The sequence below is a fragment of the Lepeophtheirus salmonis genome, chromosome 11, assembly GCF_016086655.4.
Source record: "Lepeophtheirus salmonis chromosome 11, UVic_Lsal_1.4, whole genome shotgun sequence".
Taxonomy (NCBI): domain Eukaryota; kingdom Metazoa; phylum Arthropoda; class Copepoda; order Siphonostomatoida; family Caligidae; genus Lepeophtheirus; species Lepeophtheirus salmonis.
This window is the reverse complement of record NC_052141.2, coordinates 6,398,809-6,416,959: the sequence shown is the minus strand read 5'-3', so window position 1 is coordinate 6,416,959 and position 18,151 is coordinate 6,398,809. Positions and strand designations below refer to the sequence as shown.

Genomic DNA, 18,151 nt, shown 5'->3' with positions numbered 1-18,151 from the left:
AAGCCAGATAAATTTAGTCAAATATAACGCTGGAAATTCAAAATTACGTTTTCCCCAATCTGTTATAAGATGCATGCTATATGTGGATCATTAAATCTCTTTTCCTTTTTTATGTTCCATAAGACAATGTTATATAAAAACTGAAATAAACACTTTGTATCGCCTATAAAAAGGTCTATCAAAGTTGTTTAATGCAAAACAGCTATAAATGTATTCTTAATATATATACTCATTCATTAAATATTTTTTGCAATTTTTTATAATTTAATCGAGATATGTGACCTAAAGATGACCTAGCAGGACAATGCAATTTTACGTGAAAACTTTTCCGTAATTAAAATCGGAAAAAAACTTGAAAATTAAACCGTTTTATGACGTTTTCAACATTGAATTAATAAAATATACAGTTACTTATTTTCCCACATATTTTAACATTAAATTAATGCTAATTTCATTTTAATATCCAATAACAAGAAAAAATATATATTTATGACAAATTTCAATATTTTAACATCCCTGGTCAGTAAAACCTTGTTAAAATTATTTATTTAGAAATTATGTGGAGGAGCTGTTTAATCACACCTGGTTTTTTAATAAATACATTTTATTAATCCTTTATTTCCCCTATAGATAATTTTCACACGACATCATCATTATGAGCTATATATCATATATGTATAAAGCCCAATATTTCATGGACGTATTTGAGTCAATTATTGGCTTATCATTGGAATTTGTGGTATGAGTTAATGTAGCCAATATTTTAATTTATAGTTTAAAATCGTTATGTAACCAAAGGCACAAATATTGGTCCGAATATGGGGCCTTTCATCCATAAAATGGTTCAATTTCTCATTATCTTATTGTGATGATTAATTATTGATCTTTCAAGTGCAATTTCCTGCCTCTTCAATTTGCTTATAAGAATAATTTGTTAGTAAGAGTTGACGATAATTCAAACAGGAATAAAAATCATATTTTTAATGCGTCAACATAAAAATAACTTTGAACAAATATTAGTAAAATTATAATTTTCGCATTTTTTAAAACTTGATAAATGTATATATAACAAATGGTCTGAGAAGTACCTTCCTTAAGAAAGAAATCAATTGCTTTTGAAATGATAAAAGTTGTGTCACACTTTGAACAATAACTTACAATTTAAAGCATAGATTATCATTAAATTTTGACAGTTCTCTATTGAAGGTTAGTACAAATTGAAAATGAGGCAAATAAAAAATAGCGCCATCTGGTGAACCCCAGGAATTTTCAGTCCATATGTATAATTCAATATTTCAGTCATTTTTCAGTCAGTTATAGGGGTATTCTTTACATTTGTGGAATGGGTTACGATACCCAAGAATGTTAACTATTGTTTAAATCCTATATTTGATACATGGGACTCATAGTTGTGCCGATTTAGGCCTTTTTTATTTATTTATTCTTTTACTCTAACATTCAGCTTTGATTACTTTAACTGTAGTCAAATAATCTATTTATATCTAATTTAATAATAGACGATAATTCGTAAAAGAATTCAATTGTTATACACACTCAATTATAAGATAAAAACATTCTTACTTGTTTTGATGTTGAAGGCCACATATGCTGATCTTTTATTGCCATCTTTTTTCAAATTGCTTCATCTTGTTGAATAACTAAATAAATTATATTAAACAACCATCAGTTTATTTTGTCATCCTTGACGTCATTGAATAAATACCTGATAGACACAAAGTATTTAAATGAATACGAAAGGTCAATATACTCACCCCTCCAAGCATGTTCATCCAAACCCCCCCTCCATATAACACTCAAACATCATGATATCGTTGTCAAATATAGGTAAAACATCACACGTCATTCAAAATTGATTTTGACACGAACATGCTAGACTAAAGGATCGATCAGTACGATCATCAGTGATCTCAATTTTAAACAGAATGTTGGGGGACATTATCCTTGACCTTCCATTAATGGTTTTAGTCACAATATTTGTGTATATATAAATATACAGAGTGAAAACATATAACTGTCGTTCGTCAGAAAACAACACTACGGATTTCCTGTTAAATCTGTAGTGATAAAAATTAATTTAAGTAAGTGGAGTAGGTAGTACAGGGTGGTCTAGATGTTAAAAGGCTTATAACGAAGGAACTAAAGGCCTAAGAACGATACATTTTGTATTATTTGAAAGCTACATTTAATGTCATTCAGTTATTCATAATGAGATCTGCTTCTCTTGATAACCTCGGTCATCCGGTGCCAGAAGCTTTCGTAAAATCAGTCGACCTGGTACTAGTACTGATTTTTCAGTTTTAGTTTATATTCCCTGGATAGTTGAGTAGCCCAACAATACAGTGACCCAGCCCGAAAGGGCAAAAAAGTTCAGGATGTCCTGGTCACAAAATGTCCCCACTTTTCGAAGCCGTATTTTTGACGTGAAACATCCCGGACATGAACTCATCCAATTTTATGGGGAAGGGCACATCATGAGGTCTGTGCCAAGTATCACTCGTCTGGTCAGGACCTAAAAGTCCACCGTAAATGGTAAAGCCAGATCCGCAAAAGGTAGGTCCGGGCCTACTATAAAGTGCTGATATCATTATGAATAATTGCATTTCATTAAATTTAGCTCTCAAACATTTAAAATTTATGGTACTACCTCTCTTCGATATAAGCCTTTAAAGATTATTGTCTCACTATCGGTTAATATCAAAGGCTCATATCCACTTTGGGAGTCGTAAACAACTACCCAACTAGTCAAGTGCGTCTGGAAGGGACTATGGATGGTCTGTAACCCGCCGCCCTCAAGTTAAGGAATTATCGTTTTTACCAGAAAGTTTTATATTTAATTTTAATTTTTTTTTCCAAAAATTTAATTAAATTTTAAAATTTTTTTTCCAAAAATTTAATTAAATTTTCATAATTTTTTTCCAAAAATTTAATTAAATTTTCATAATTTTTTTTCCAAAATATAGTTTTTCTTCAAAAAAGTAAATTGAGAATTACATTTTTCCAATTTGTTTTCTATAAAATTAATTTTTTGTAAACAGCTGGGGATTTTGATTTTTTTTCCCCCAAAACTTTTATTTTTCAAATTTATTTTCGAAAAAATTCATTTTCAAATTTCTTTCCGAAAAATTTTAATTTTTTTTTTTTTTTTCAAAAAATATATATCCTGTGGACGCCCCTGCTAGAAGTTTGACTACAACAAAAAATAAAATTGGGTTTCATCAAAAGGAAATGGAAATATATCGTCTTTTCTAGGGCTACAATTTTGAACTTTCTACCCTTTACATTGTCCAAGAGCCTTCCATAATGATGACCCTCATTAACAAACTGCAGAAATGAAATATTTAATAGATGCCCCACTTTGTTTCTTTCTTTCACGCACCTGTCATAGCCATAAATTAAAGTGATATATATGTTCAACTCGCCTATTTTTGCATGATTCATTAGCATTTGAATGACATTTTTGCATTGAATAGTTAATTCATCATTTTGTTTATATTATATGATGCAAAAACCTGTCAATTTTTAGAGCCAATATTGTCTCATTCTACCCCTCCATTTTGAAAGTAAAAGTCAAGGTTGAGCATTGGTTATTATGGATAATTGGCCAGTGCATCATCACCATTCCACTGCCATGGCCAGAATATATTGAATTAATCATACCTTCACCAATAATAACACATAAATATAAATACGGCCCAGGTGAGAAAAGAGAAAGAAATCGTTTATTTTTATTGTGTAATGAAGTTTAATTGAGCCTAACGCCCCTACACGTAACATTACATACTATACCTCAGGGCATTCTAACACAGAAATATACTGTGTATTAGGTTGTCAGTTGTACATCCATTCTTTCTAGGTATTATCAGTGTTCTGAACGTGGATTGGTTAAGTGAAAATTAGTTAAAGGGTAGTTCTTTTAAATGTTAGCAATTTTAACTGGCTTTTTTTAATTAAAAAATTAAATTTTTAGGAAAAAAATTTCAAATACCTATAATTTTTCAAAAAATTTCAAATATAATATTTCAAAAAAATTGTATATAATTTATTTCAAAAAAATTTCAAAAATCCATTCGCAAAAAAATTGAATTTTTGGAAAAAATTTAAGATTTTAGAAAAATTCATAAATCCATAGTTATTCTCAAATAATTAATTTTATTGGAAAAAAAAATCAAAATTTCAGAGCGTTTCACAAAAAATTTCAAAAATTATATGTCAAATATAAATCAAATAAGAATCATAGTTATATAGCTAATCTCAAATTATTAATTTTATTGGAAAAAAATAATTAATTTACAGGGTTTCACAAAAAACTAAATTTCTTGCAAAAAAAATTGTAAAATTTAAATTTTTTGAAATTTTTTGCAAAAGCCATAGCTATTCACAGAAAATTAAACTTGTGGTCAAAAATAAAATTTTTGACAAACAATTCCAAAAAATCTACACCTATTCACAAAAATAAATTTGGAAAAAATTTAATTTGCTGGAAAGAAGATAATTTTGTTTTAATTTTTTTTTTTTTTTTTTTTTTTTGGGGGAGTCAACCTCTCCCTCCACAACCCTACGTACGGCCCGGATCCCCCAACAAACCGGTTTTTATACATTAACACACTAATGCATGAATGACACTCTACAACGTAAGTTAATTATTATACTTCCTTATGACCGTGACAACATAATCAGGAACAAAAAGGTGTTTGCGCTTTTGTGTACGTTGTGCAAATAAAAAAATGGACAACGCGTTTTTGATTAAATCGGTCAGGTGCACAACTTGATTCGTCCAAAAATTCAGGCAACATTTCGAACAGGATGGTGAGTAACAACTGATGCTGATTTTCCGGAGGCTTAGGTACTCTTAAGCGGCCAAAATCGTCTGATCCTGCTTCGTTATGGAAAAAAGAATGAGAAGAATCCCGGCCAATCGATAATTGTGATCGTCAACACAACTGACGTACCGTCCCATTTAACTGTCTTTCGTGTTATCAAATCAAAAGATTTACGGTACCACAGGTATGCGTGTCGCAAGGGACAGTTTATAAACCCGTCTAACATATATAAAAGGGTCATCCGAACGAAAATCAAGCGAAAATAGAAGCCTCCATGATTAACAAAACCTTCTTGTTTCCCAAATTGCACACCAATTAGATGTAATTTGTATAGGATAACGGTAAGATCTAAAAACTGGTTAAAAACATCTCAGTCACTTCAAAGAATCCCCTATAGAATTGTCTATGGTACAGGTCAATAGGCAATCGCCGACACCATTGACTTAGCGTCCTGTTCAACTGTCTATTGTGTCATCAATAAAGACCTACAGTCTTTATAGCTGGAATTATGTCGCAAAGAACAGCTTCTAACCCCATCAAACAGGGCGAAATGAGTCCCCCAAAACAAGATTTTGATCAAGCTAAAATAGATGTTTGGACAATCAAAAAAACCTAATTCTTTCCCAAATTGCACAACAGTCACACAGAATTTGTATAGGCTAACTGTAAGACTTCAAAATAGATTAAAAACTACTTCAGTTACTTCAAAGTATCCCCTATAGAATCGTCTATGCTACATGTCAATAAGTAGTGAGGGATAATATATCGGTGTGTAAAAATAAAAGAAACAGAAAATGACAATTACACGAATGTTTGGGAAGAGAGAAGCTTAGCTGTCATAAGGTTTTATTAGATCAGCTGCAAGCAGCCGTAAGAGGAAGGAAGTACAGGCAAATACGTGTGCAAAAAACTGCCCCATGGAAAATTGCCCGTGGAATATTGCCTTCGAGAAACTTGCCAGTTAGGAAAATTGCCTGTATTTTGGTCAAACTTTATGATGAATAATAACACACTCTTGATACCAGCAATGAAAGAAACCCATCCCTTTTGTTGCAAAACTCTTTTAAACTCTTTCCCTCGCCTCCCTCCCTCCCAACGGTCCTGATGTCAATCCTCTTTTATTTTCCTTGATCCATAGGAGGATATTCTTGTACCTCTCGAGCCTCCTCGATATAATGCCCTGAATCAGACGGTGGCGTGGGGTCCTTGTGAAAGAAACTAATCCCAAGTTGTGCCTTATGTCACTCCGGATGGTCTTAGGATCCGTTGACGTTGGCCAGGCGATTCATCGACTTAGTAGGATCCTCCTTTACATTCTTCTACAAACCTGACAAGAACCTCATATCCCTTTTTAATTATCCTCTCCACCTCCTGACGTCCTGAAGAGGTATTCTCCACTTTTTTTTTCATCTTGGTCAACTTAAAAGCCATGCTCCTAGAACAATTAACAATGTCCGTAATCTTCATCACATCAACTCGAGTATCTAGGAGGTCTGAGATGCACTGCCTTTTTGCTTGTTGCTCACTCATGATGATGAAATGACTAATTGATTAGTTTAGTTTGTTTACGTAAAAAGGACAGTGGAACCAGAATGAAAAAAAAAAACACCAAATCTTTTCCTAATAATGAGAAAATAAACATTAGTTAACGGTCGACGTTTTGCTGCCCTGCCCAGTATTTATCTCGTATATCTTAATACACCGTCAACTTTTTAGAAGAAATTCGAAGCAGTGGTCCCAAAAACTTCCAGGACATTTCCTAAGATTGTACTGGACCGAATATATAACACAACACAAATGAGTTTTCATCTTTATAGTGAGTTTTGGGAAGAGAAGAGCAAATATAAACTATAAAAAATTCAATCAAAAATAAAAGATTCCTTCTAAACCTTGAATCCGACTAATGAGCCGTGTATACAACATATCGTGTCCGAGATCATTTACAACATATGGGACTCTGTGTCCTTTATATTTAAAAAAAAAATTTTTTTAATGATCTTTATTTCTGTAATTAATTACAAACGTAATTAAATTGTCCTTATTAGTACATAAAATATATGAACTTGATTCGGATTGGGATAGAAGGTGTACAGTACTGTAAAGGGCTAAGTGTGTCAGTTCTTATTTAGGACTGAAGACTCATTCTCAGTCTCTTCCAGTTCAGTTCTGCATATCTGTCCAAAAAATTATAAAGTGCAGACCTAGATGAACCACACTCAACTTTATTCGTTCTTTTTTAGTCAGTTCTTTACTGACAGTCCAGTGGATTAACAGTCCCAAGGACCGCTCCTAAGACCGCATTATACCGAATAAATAAGGGCCTACACCACACTTTTAGTGTAAACAGTTCCAACATTAAAAAAAAAAGAAAATTCTATTAGTATTGATGAAAATCGTGTATATATTTTAAACAAACAAACTGAAAATCAATTGGTAACTCTGATAATTTCAAGGATCTTTTGAAGAAAAGGAGCTTAGCTCTAATGACAGTTGGTAATTTAAATAGCGTGGGGTTTTTTTTACCATTGAGTGACAGAATATTATAAAAATACAGAAAATCCCATTTCGTGAATGTTATAAATACATAGAGATATGTTTGAACTTTGCTAATGAACACCTGAACTGTTCAGAGGAAGATTTGAAGAAAATGATGTGATCAGGTGATACCCAAATTTTGCCGTGCTTGAAGAATGACAAATGCTTAGTAGAACCCTCAAAACAGTTTATGTTTGTCCAAACTCGATACTCACCTCTGATTGGATGTCCTTAACTTTTAGGCCCCCTGTATGAATAACCAATAAAATATATGGGTTATCTTGAAAACCACTGATCATGGGTCACCACGGGATTATACTTTGGGTTGAAGGGTTTGGTTTTTAAAATTTAAAATAACAGAATTTGCATGATTTTGTAGAATGACTTTATTTATGTAGAAAGGAAATCTTTATAAAAAAATTTTAAGCTCAATTTTTTCATAAAATTTTTATACTAAAAAAACAACAATTCGTTCATTCGGGGTGTTCTAAAGGTAAAATCGATCCCTTGTGACGTAAGTGGGGGCGTTTTGCCTCCTTTTAATTCTTATGTTATATAATATGATAAATTATATTATCAAGTAACAATATATTATGTTCGCATTGTAATGGAAAATATATCATTTTTTGCAAGATTTGTGCAATAATCTTAGTATATATTTTATATATCTTATTTGGCTCAATAAACCATCAATATTTTTATAAAAAAAATTCCAAGGACTGATAGTTAAGGACTGGTCCCAAAGGCTGACGGTTCTAAGGACCGATAAGACCGGTCCTAAGACTAGAATGGACTAGAATGAATAAATAAGGACCGACAAAACACTAGCTAAACCCCCCCCAACCCCCACCCCTCTGCGAACACCCCTGCTTATATACTTGATATTGAAAGGTTTTGTTGATCAATAAAACAGTTATCCGTTTCCTTAATGTAGTGGACTCCAAAATATTCCAAACCTCCCTCCCTCCCTCGTCAACTGGATGTAATAAATGGACGAACCCTAAGGGGAAAAACGACTTCAACGCATTTTTGTACTGATATTTTTTCTCTCTATAATACAATAATTTTTTTTTTTTGCAAACTTACAATGTCTGGAAGGGGTCATTTACTTTTTTTCTCCACTGTACAGAGTTTGGAACTTGTACTCAACCAAATATTTCGCCTATTTCTAGCTCTTTTATTATAACAGTCAGTTTTTGCTACTGTAAGTGTAATTGGCCTTCTTTTCAAAGGGATATTAAAAAGAATTTGTTCCTCAAAATGGACGATATTTGGCCGTCCAAGTATACAAATGTATACTCAATTTCGAGAAAAATCATTCTAGCTTGCTTTAAGTGTTGACGGACCAAATAATTATATTTTTATTGTATAAAATAAAACAACCTTTAAGATATTAAAGATCGCATTTTATTATAATGTATGTGATTTTTTTAGACTATATCAAGTTTAATAGAAATACAAGGATATATCATAACGCGTATACGACTGATGTTTGACTTCCACCACGCTTTTAATATTGACGTCATAGTGTATGAGTAATTGTGTGGTTTGTCAAAATCTGTTTTTCTTGCCCAGCAGTTGGTATGATATATTAAATTAAAAATTCTTGCATAGTGACGTCAAAGACTATGAGTGGTTGCGTGTTTTGTCAAAATTTGCCTGTTGTGCCAAGCAAGTCCGATTACATGATGGTCTTACCTTGTACTTCTATCAACATTGGGCAAGTTTAAGTCAAACTAAAGTGGATATATGTATAGTGATGTCCGTCCGTTTTTTAGAATTGATATCCAGAGAGTTAATTTTCTTATGCTTTGTTCTTATCATAATAATTAGAAATCCGATAATTGACTCATAAATGTGTATGAAATATTACTCAAAATAGTTCAAATATAATGGGATATTCTCTTTTTCTTAAATTTTGGCCCAGATTGATTTTATGTTGATGGATCATAAATATGATTTTATCAAATTGCTCTAAAGATTTAAAAGAGTGTGTATTTTGAGAAAAAAAAAAAAGGCTTATGCATAATTACTTAATGGGAATGTATGAAATAGAGATAAGAACTAGCCTTAAAAATGTGTTTTTGAACCATGCCTTAGTTTTGACCCATGATCTGTAAATGTGTATTTGTGTGTGAGTACTGGGAAAGAGATGCAAAAAATCTAAGCATGAAGTATCACTAATTGAGGTGTGCCATGAATGGTTTCTCGTTTTAAATAAGAATATAAGTAGATATTTTGGTTTTTTTGCAAACCCATTTATTACTGTGCATATTGAACCTATAATATATTATTATATTGTATATGAATATTCATTTAATGAATTCCCATTTTTCAAATCTCAACAAATAAATTATATGCTCAACACATTTGAACCCTCTGTTAGTAAACTGGGATATTATACACCCCAAGATTTGTAAAAATGCTCCATAATTCTTATAAATATATATTTAATAAACAATACTTTTACATATACCGGCAATTGCGTAAATACGTAGACTAATTTTTCCACGCTAATATCTCGACCAGAAATAAAAAATTCCATCACAAGTAACTGGTAAACTTTGTGCCTTTGTTTTTGTTTTTCTTACTCGCATCAAACAAAGTCGTTTACGATGAATGACGAGGCCAAACGTCATATGGTTGCCACTCTCCTCTGCAGACGGTAGGTCCGTCTACTTGGAGATTTTGAAGGACCAGGTCCTTCCATAGGCCCTCAAGATCTCTGATGGGCCCCTTTATCTTCCAGCAGGATGATCCACCTGCCCATACCTCTGGAATTACTCAGGATTGGCTTGCTGCCAATATGCCATTTTAGAACAAAAACATTTGGCCACCTCAATCACCTGATTTGAATCCCCTTGACTACAGTGTGTGGTGGCAAATTGAGAAGAAGGCCTGTGCTACCCCCCAACCGAATTTGAAGTCATTGAAGGCCAATGTCAATGAGCAATGGGCAGCCATGGAAGACCATCACATCATCAATGTGTGTAAGGCCTTCCGCGGGCGCTTGGAGGGTGTCATAGCAGCTGATGGCGGTTATATTCAGTAATTATATTAAATTTTATATCAGAATAAATTCTCTAGTATATAATTTTCATAAAAAATACGTCGTACGAATTTTATTAGACATTTAATTATTTGCCACAAATAGTCCGTGTATTTATGCAACTACCGGTACACCTGAATTATTAAATCTGATTATATGTGGTTTATTATATCTTTATAGTGCCATGTTAAGAAATTTATAAGTGCTTTTAAGAATTTTTCAATCGAGGTTCTGTGAATGTGATTACCTATTTTGTTTTAAAGTCGTTCCTTTGTTTTTCATGGCTGAGGGTTTCTTTCTTCAATGTTATACTGAGGCATACAAGCTAGGGATGGGATAATCTTCAGTGTAGTCTTAAATATGACCCATGGGATATTTTTCTTTTATTTTACCTATATTTTAAAATGGTTCTATTACTCTTAGGGTGAGTTAAGTGAGAAGGCAACGGATGCCCGGATTCGATTCTGTGATGCATTTCAAAATACCATTAATGAGGATGGTCTTTGTTATTCCTTCAACAATAATCAACTCGGTATGGAGACACTCAAAAGTACAGGGTTCTATGAACTAAGAAAAGTACAAGGCTGTGGTAAAATCAAGGGCCTACAGCTGGCAATTGATGTAAACAAGCTACCTTATTCCATCATTTCAAATGCACAGCCCAAAGGGTTTTCGGTAAGTTGGCGTATATAAAAGTAGAAATGTAAACTATAGTGGGAAAATAATTTTTTTTAAATAGGTTTGAACCAATATTTCCGTTCAGACCGCGATTTTAGATCGTAGACCAAAATGCACCATTTTCAGTATAAACTATGTAAAAAATAAATTGAATTCTTCATTCAAGTGAGGAAATAACACCACACCAACCCATTAAATAAGGAACAAAAAAAAAAAAACACACAAAAATAGCTGTTTTTTTTCTTATCTAATTGTTAAACTTACCTTTTTGTTTACAAAGATCCCATCCTTGCCTGTTATTAAAGTTGACATGTATGTATAAAAAGCAACCCTTAAAAATTAGAAAAGGAAAAATGGTTGTCGCGTATACGCTTTCTTTTCTGAAGTGAGCATTCTTGCCTATCTTCGATTTAAATTGTTTTGAAAATACTAAATAACATAAATATATATGAATTTAAATATAATTATAATATTTTCCTTGTTGTTATGTACTTTAGCAGAGATGTAAATCATATATATATTGAAGTGATAATTGCAATTAAATACTGTACACCGAAATTTAACCGTTTTCAAAAATTATTCCCTGGCTCAATTTATGAACCCATTTCTCTGATTTATGTGTTGTACAATTTGAATTGTTCAACATTTTAACTTCATATGATATTATTGTAGATCCAAGCTTTAAATTTTAAAATACCACTGACTTCATTAAAAATTCAACGAGGAATCAGTCCAGGGTGAATTTTCTATAGACAATTCCAGACCGATTTTTTTGTAAGACAAATCCAGATACAAAACGATTGAAATATATTTTTGTATACCAAAAAATTGTGTTATTATCTCCAAAGTCCAACTAGGAGAATGGTTAGTTGTCTTACTCAAAAATTAATCCTCAGGTCTTTAAAAGACCGAAATTGTTGGGTACACGAACAATCATAACATTCATTGATATATCTAAATTAAAAAAAAATACACTTCTAAAAATTCAAATTGACCATTTATATATTCATGTTGTGATGGAATTTTTTAAGACCTGGATCTCAGACGTTAGAACAAAATTTATTCCTTCTAATATTGTGGACAACTAAAATATGACGCAAAACGAAAAAAACTAATTTTGAAAATGAAATATGGATAAAGTTTTTTTATTTATTTGCTTTTTCTTCTTTTCTGTTGATTATTTTATAAATCGTGGGTGTGTTGACATCTCCTTCTGAAGTGAGCATTCTCGCCTATCTTTGTTTTAAATTGTTATATTAATGTACCATTTGCATGAATTTATTTATAGCTACGCTATTTTCCATGGACTAATGCTATTTTAAATGTAAAAGATTCTCCTCTTTATAGCACCATAACAAGTAGCTGATATCAATAAAACTCTAAATTCATTTGTACGACATATCCCACTCCCAAGTTCCCCTCCCACTATTTCTCTTTTTTATCTTCATTACAAATATGTCAACCCATTTTTACTGTCACTATATAGATCACATAAATGTTAGGTCGCAACACCTGATTCCCTTACATATTATTCTTCTCATTACAGGATCTATATCACGGCTAATGGAGTTGTCACTCATAAAGTTCCATTCACTGTGGACACAACCTTCCACGGAGAATACAATTTCTTTCTTCACGGCATTCACATCATCACCAGCTCTCCTATATTTAGAGCATGGAACAAGGAGAAGAAGATTTGCTACTACAACGAGGACCGAGAGCTCGGCCTCTTTGGCTCTTATACACAAAACAACTGCATCCTGGAGTGCAAACTAAACAAAATCTCCGCCGCCTGTGCCTGCTCTCCTTGGTTCATGAACCAAACGGCCCTTCCCATATGTGCCGGGAATGGATTCAAATGTTTCACAGAGAAGATACGCACCTATAGCGATGAGTTGGTGGATCGTGGGGAGTGTGGCTGTAAGGCAGACTGCGAAATGGTTCACTTTTTTTCCTCGCAGAATAAGTTTTCCTTCAAGGACAAATTTGAAACGAATGAGGAACTTTGGTATGACTCCAAAACCGGGACTGGACGACTTGCTTCCTATCTCTTAGAGACCCATGGCGGAGGGGATATATTGACACGAAACCTCACCAAGCTTACCCTTGGTCTCAAGGATGATAAAGAATATGCTCAAGCCAGATTTGAGAAGGACATTGCCATCCTTAACTTCTTTTTTGATACTCCCATCATTACGGAAATTCGATTGGAAATGAAAATTAATATCTTTGATCAAATATCTGCTGTCGGTGGAACTCTGGGGCTCTTTACGGGAGTGAGTTTGGTCACTTTTGTGGAAGTGACATACTGGCTCATTCAGTTGGTGATCACGTTATTTATGAAGAAGGATGATATTAATCAAGTCGTAGCATACAACGATAACACCAGTGGGATCAAGGATCCGCGATATATAAATGAGTATTCGAGATAATTTTATTCCAAGTGTCTGGCTTGAGCGTCTGATTTAAGTGTTGTGTAAATACCTTAGTCTTATTTAATGAGTTGAAGCTTTTCAAATAAATATGATTGATTATGTAAATGTGTTTAGTTTAATTTACTGAGAGGTTTCGTCGAGAATGGATTGGAGAGAAGGAAAAACAAATAGATGGAGAATACTCCGTCATGACACCTCGTTATATATTTTCCTCATTTTTTTCATAATCAAAAATAGATTAACCTCCTGGCCTAGTGGGGCTTTTTTTTTGCATTACGGTCTTCTTTGTCTTGTTATTTTTGGAAAGAAAAACAAAGGCATTAAAGTATATTGCTTCAAGGAAATCACACATATCCATGTAGTCATAATCATCTAATGGTTTTATTCAGGCTCGTAAGCAGTCCGTTATTTAGTTGTTCCGTTCAGGGTTCCATTCAATGTTTGTTTTCTTTCAGTATTCATCATTCAGCCACTATTTCCATTCTGCTCCGCGTTCCAATTATAAGCTAGTACCATATGCACTGTACAACAGCAAATCGCAACTTCCACTTTGAAAGTGTCAGGGAGTCCTCATTTAAGAACTAGGTTTCAAGATTATGTAAAACAATAATTCGGTGAATATGAGTGTTCAAATGAGCTACAACTGACTAAAGTCGGTTCATTCATTGTCGCTATTGAGGGCAAAAGGCAAAGTAAAGCCAATTTAATTGGTGCCATGCACAGCAACAAGTCAAGAAAAATTGGACCGTGGACAGGCCAAGAAAACTCCAGGAACAACCGCTACTTTACCTACGCATTCGTTGAGGATTCCAGAGGTCAACCAGACTCAGTATTTACCATCCACAATGATGATGGGAATAGTTCCCGAAAGCCTTGAAAATCAGGGCCGTTGATTACCAGGATATTTTCAAGGAGGTGGTCTTGCCCTGAGTGAACTACCTAGAGGGAAATTCTATCTTCCAGCAGGGCTATACTGAGACCCTTGCAACACACAAAAGCATAATATATTATTTTTGGAGGCCCATTTGCTTACATTCAAGGGCAAATGATGAGCCTCGGCCCCATGATTCAGAATTATGGACTGAACAAGTTAAAATGTTCGAACTAAGGTAGAGTACTAGAAAATTTCATGTCTGCATTAAGAACCTTCAAAAACTGCCCCCTCAGCACCACCCCCTGTCCCACGGCCACAAAATAGTCTTTGTTTTATCAGCCATTTCAATCATATTTAAAAACTAAAAAAAATTGATAAACTTTGATTTCTTGAATTTTTTATAAGTACTATTGGAACAGAACGCTAAAATCTCATTTTTAGCGTTCAACATTTAAAAAAAAATTCTGTACTGTTCATTAAATGTCTTTCAATTCTGTGTTTCGTCCACGAGCCTGGTTTTCTTAAATACCAAGAAAGTCATTTTGTTCTTTATTTCACTCTCAAAACATTAATTGATCCTTTAGATAGAAAATGCACATTATAAATTTCCAAAGTAACAATTTATAAATATATTTAGACACTGAATGTTTATTTTTAAAGTCAGCTTAAACTTTACTCTCTCTTTTTATACCTTATCTTAACGCTGATTTATTAAATTTGAATTAAATACATTTATTAGTTGTGAAAATCCGTTCTAGCCATTAAACAAAGGTTCGTCCAATAGGAGTGACCTAATTTGCCAACTAAATGTAACTAATATTATTGAAACTCAGTCCGATAACATATTTTATTAATCAATTTACTCTCAAGTAATTTTGTTAGACCAATTTGGACTGATATTTCCGTCCTGACCATGATCTAATAACGTTAGACAGAAATGTAACCATTTTCATAACTTGGATCCCTTTTTTTTTCTTTTTTACCCTATCAGCCGGATTTATGCAACATGGAGCTTGGCAATTTTACCTTAAACCATTTCGCTTTAGGACATTTTTCCTTAGGTTGGGGGGGGAGGGTATTAAAAACAAATTTAATTTTAGCCCAACTTTTCGGATGCAAGTGCATCTCTTCTAAGCACTCTAAAAAAAATAATTTCTAATTTCCGGCCAACCCCCCCCCCTCTTACCTCAAAAATTACTTTTTCACACATAAATGCATTTTTCTTTATGTATTTTCAAAGTAATATGAAGAATCTTGTGAATGTTGTGATCATGAAAGCCTTTTAATGCTTAAAGCAAAAGTTATATAACATTTTTAGTATATAAAGTACAATTTTAAGGCCATAAAAAGGTCAAATGTCACAAAAAGTTTCTTTTAAATTTTAATTTTAGCATGTGTACGATGGTGTCCAATTTTTAAGGTCACCTTTTAATTACATTTTTTGTTGTATTCTAATGAAAAATTATGTTAATACAGTTTCCGTCTTCAAATGACGTTTTTTGATCTCTGTAGGTATTTGACCATGAATATTTCTAAACGAAATTCTCTATACGGAAAGGGATTCAGAAGTTTGAATTTTAAATGTTTCAATCAAGTCCCTTTTCTCAAGTGATGTTTAAAAATATAATCCTTATATTGAAAAAAAGAAAAAAATGAAATTGTAGCCCCATTGGTAGAAATATTTTTTATTTTTTTTCCAGAGTGCTTCAAAGATTATCTTTCATTCAAAAAGTTAGGCTAAAATTTAATTGATTCATTTTCATGAATTAACACAAATATTTCGTTTTAATCTGTATATAAAAGAAAGATTGTGTCTGTTTTTTATACGTTCCCACACCGTTGAGCCTAGGGGCTGAAATTTTGCATGAATCCCTCTTTTGAGTTCAGACGTGCTAAGACAGGGGTGTTGATTTTTTTTTTTTTTTTTTTTTTTTTTTGGGGGGGGTCATATTTTTGGGTACTTATACTATGCCCAAAACACAAAAATCGTTTTTTTGCAGCTCATGGATACTAGATAGGGGTTTGAGTGATTTATCAGATAGAAATAAGCGTTTCAAAAAACAACTATACGAAAAACTACATTTTCTAAATTTAATACAAATCAAAAAAGTTATGGGCAAAAAAAAGAAATCGGTGACAATTGCAATTTCGTTCATTTCCTGTGCAAAAAAGTGAACATTCAATAGAATATTGAATTAGTAAATAAAATAAAGTTTATAGAAATTTGTCTGGAAATTGGTTTGCATATAAATTTGCCAAATAAAAATGGATGTTTAACTGAAATATCTGTTATTTTCTGAATAATTATTTTTTTTGTTTTTTCCCTCTCTTTTCCCCCACTTTTTTTCATCAAACGTCACTTCTCAATATTTTTAAAAGAAATACCACAAAACGATACATTTTGGACTTAAATTTAGAGTTTCTAAAGAAGAGTCTTAAAAGAAACATTTTCAATTTCCAGAACATTTTGTTAAATAATTTTTGCAATATTTGGAAAAATGATCCAGTTATAGAGTGTTATTTTTTCGACAACATTATTCTTCATAACTTTTTTGTTTTTGCAAGTACGAAAAAAGTATTGGTAGGTTTGTTTTGCTTTTACAATTACTATAAATGCAATTCACTTTTTTTTTTCCAAAAGTAGTGCAAAAAAGTTTTTTGCAATTTACTTTGCGAATTTCGATTTTGGAATTTTTTAGAAAATTGCCTTTTCATTTATACAATTTTTTAAATGCATATATGTTGGTATGGTATTTGAAGTTTATAAAAAAATATTTTTTTATATTCATAATAATAATACTTAGGTTACAAGAGGAAATAATAAGAGATTTTTGTGTTGTTTTTTTTTTTTTTTTGAGGGGAGTTGCTATGATGAGACGTTGTAAATAACCTTACTTAAACCGGATTGATATAGTCTGAAGAATCCAAGAGAAATAGAATCAGAGTTATCAGGATCTTTTTAGACAACAACGAGACATTTATATTATAATAATTGTATTTCTGAATATTTCTTTTATTTTCTCAATTAATTTGACCATTTGCAATGTGATTTCCTTCTCCCTCCTTATCCCGAGCAGCGCCGGGTAATCCTTAGCAAGTTTCATATATATAAATGAGATTTATACGTATTTTTTATTAGTTAAAATTAATATTCCCTTTGAATTATTTAATCAAAATATGTATATAAAACACATTATAAACACTATAAAATGCATTAAATTGTTGTTTTTGGTTGGAAAAATGATGGAAGCATGCTTCAAAATTTCCTTCCATACACCAACAAAATCTCACTATCTAATGAATTCGAATCATAGACAAAATAGGTAATAAAATTTGCAATATAAAAAACAAAAATTAATAAAGCAACGATTCTAAGGGAAGAGTTTTTTCTTTCTTTTTTAGACACGAAGGATTATTTATCCTAGAAAAGACTCATGGATTGACGAACAGGCAAAATATACGAATAAATTAAAAAACCATTGCTATTCCAACTGGAAACAAATATTTAATGCGTTTGATTGTAATAAATATTACATATTTTGATTAAAAATACTCAATGAGATTATCAATTTCAACCAAAATTCAATAATTACGACGTAAATACTTCATTTATTGAAATATTAAGATGAAATATCCTTGAAGCAAAATTGCTTTAATTGCAAAGTGGTTTTTAGGTCAAAATTTCCTGAGGCAGAACAGTCTAAAGCAAATTTAAATACATATGACGATATTGTAGGTC

General features: G+C 32.2%; 1 protein-coding gene across 1 annotated transcript in view; it reads left to right on the top strand.

Moving 5' to 3' along the window:
- LOC121126317 (uncharacterized) overlaps positions 1 to 13,643 on the top strand; it is a 79,289-nt gene extending 65,646 nt beyond the window's left edge. The window contains exons 4-5 of the mRNA XM_071891752.1: positions 10,849 to 11,100; positions 12,650 to 13,643. Of these exons, the coding sequence (XP_071747853.1) occupies positions 10,849 to 11,100; positions 12,650 to 12,667 (270 nt within the window). The 3' untranslated portion in view covers positions 12,668 to 13,643. The remainder of the gene's footprint in view (positions 1 to 10,848; positions 11,101 to 12,649) is intronic.
- The last annotated feature ends 4,508 nt before the right edge of the window (positions 13,644 to 18,151 follow it).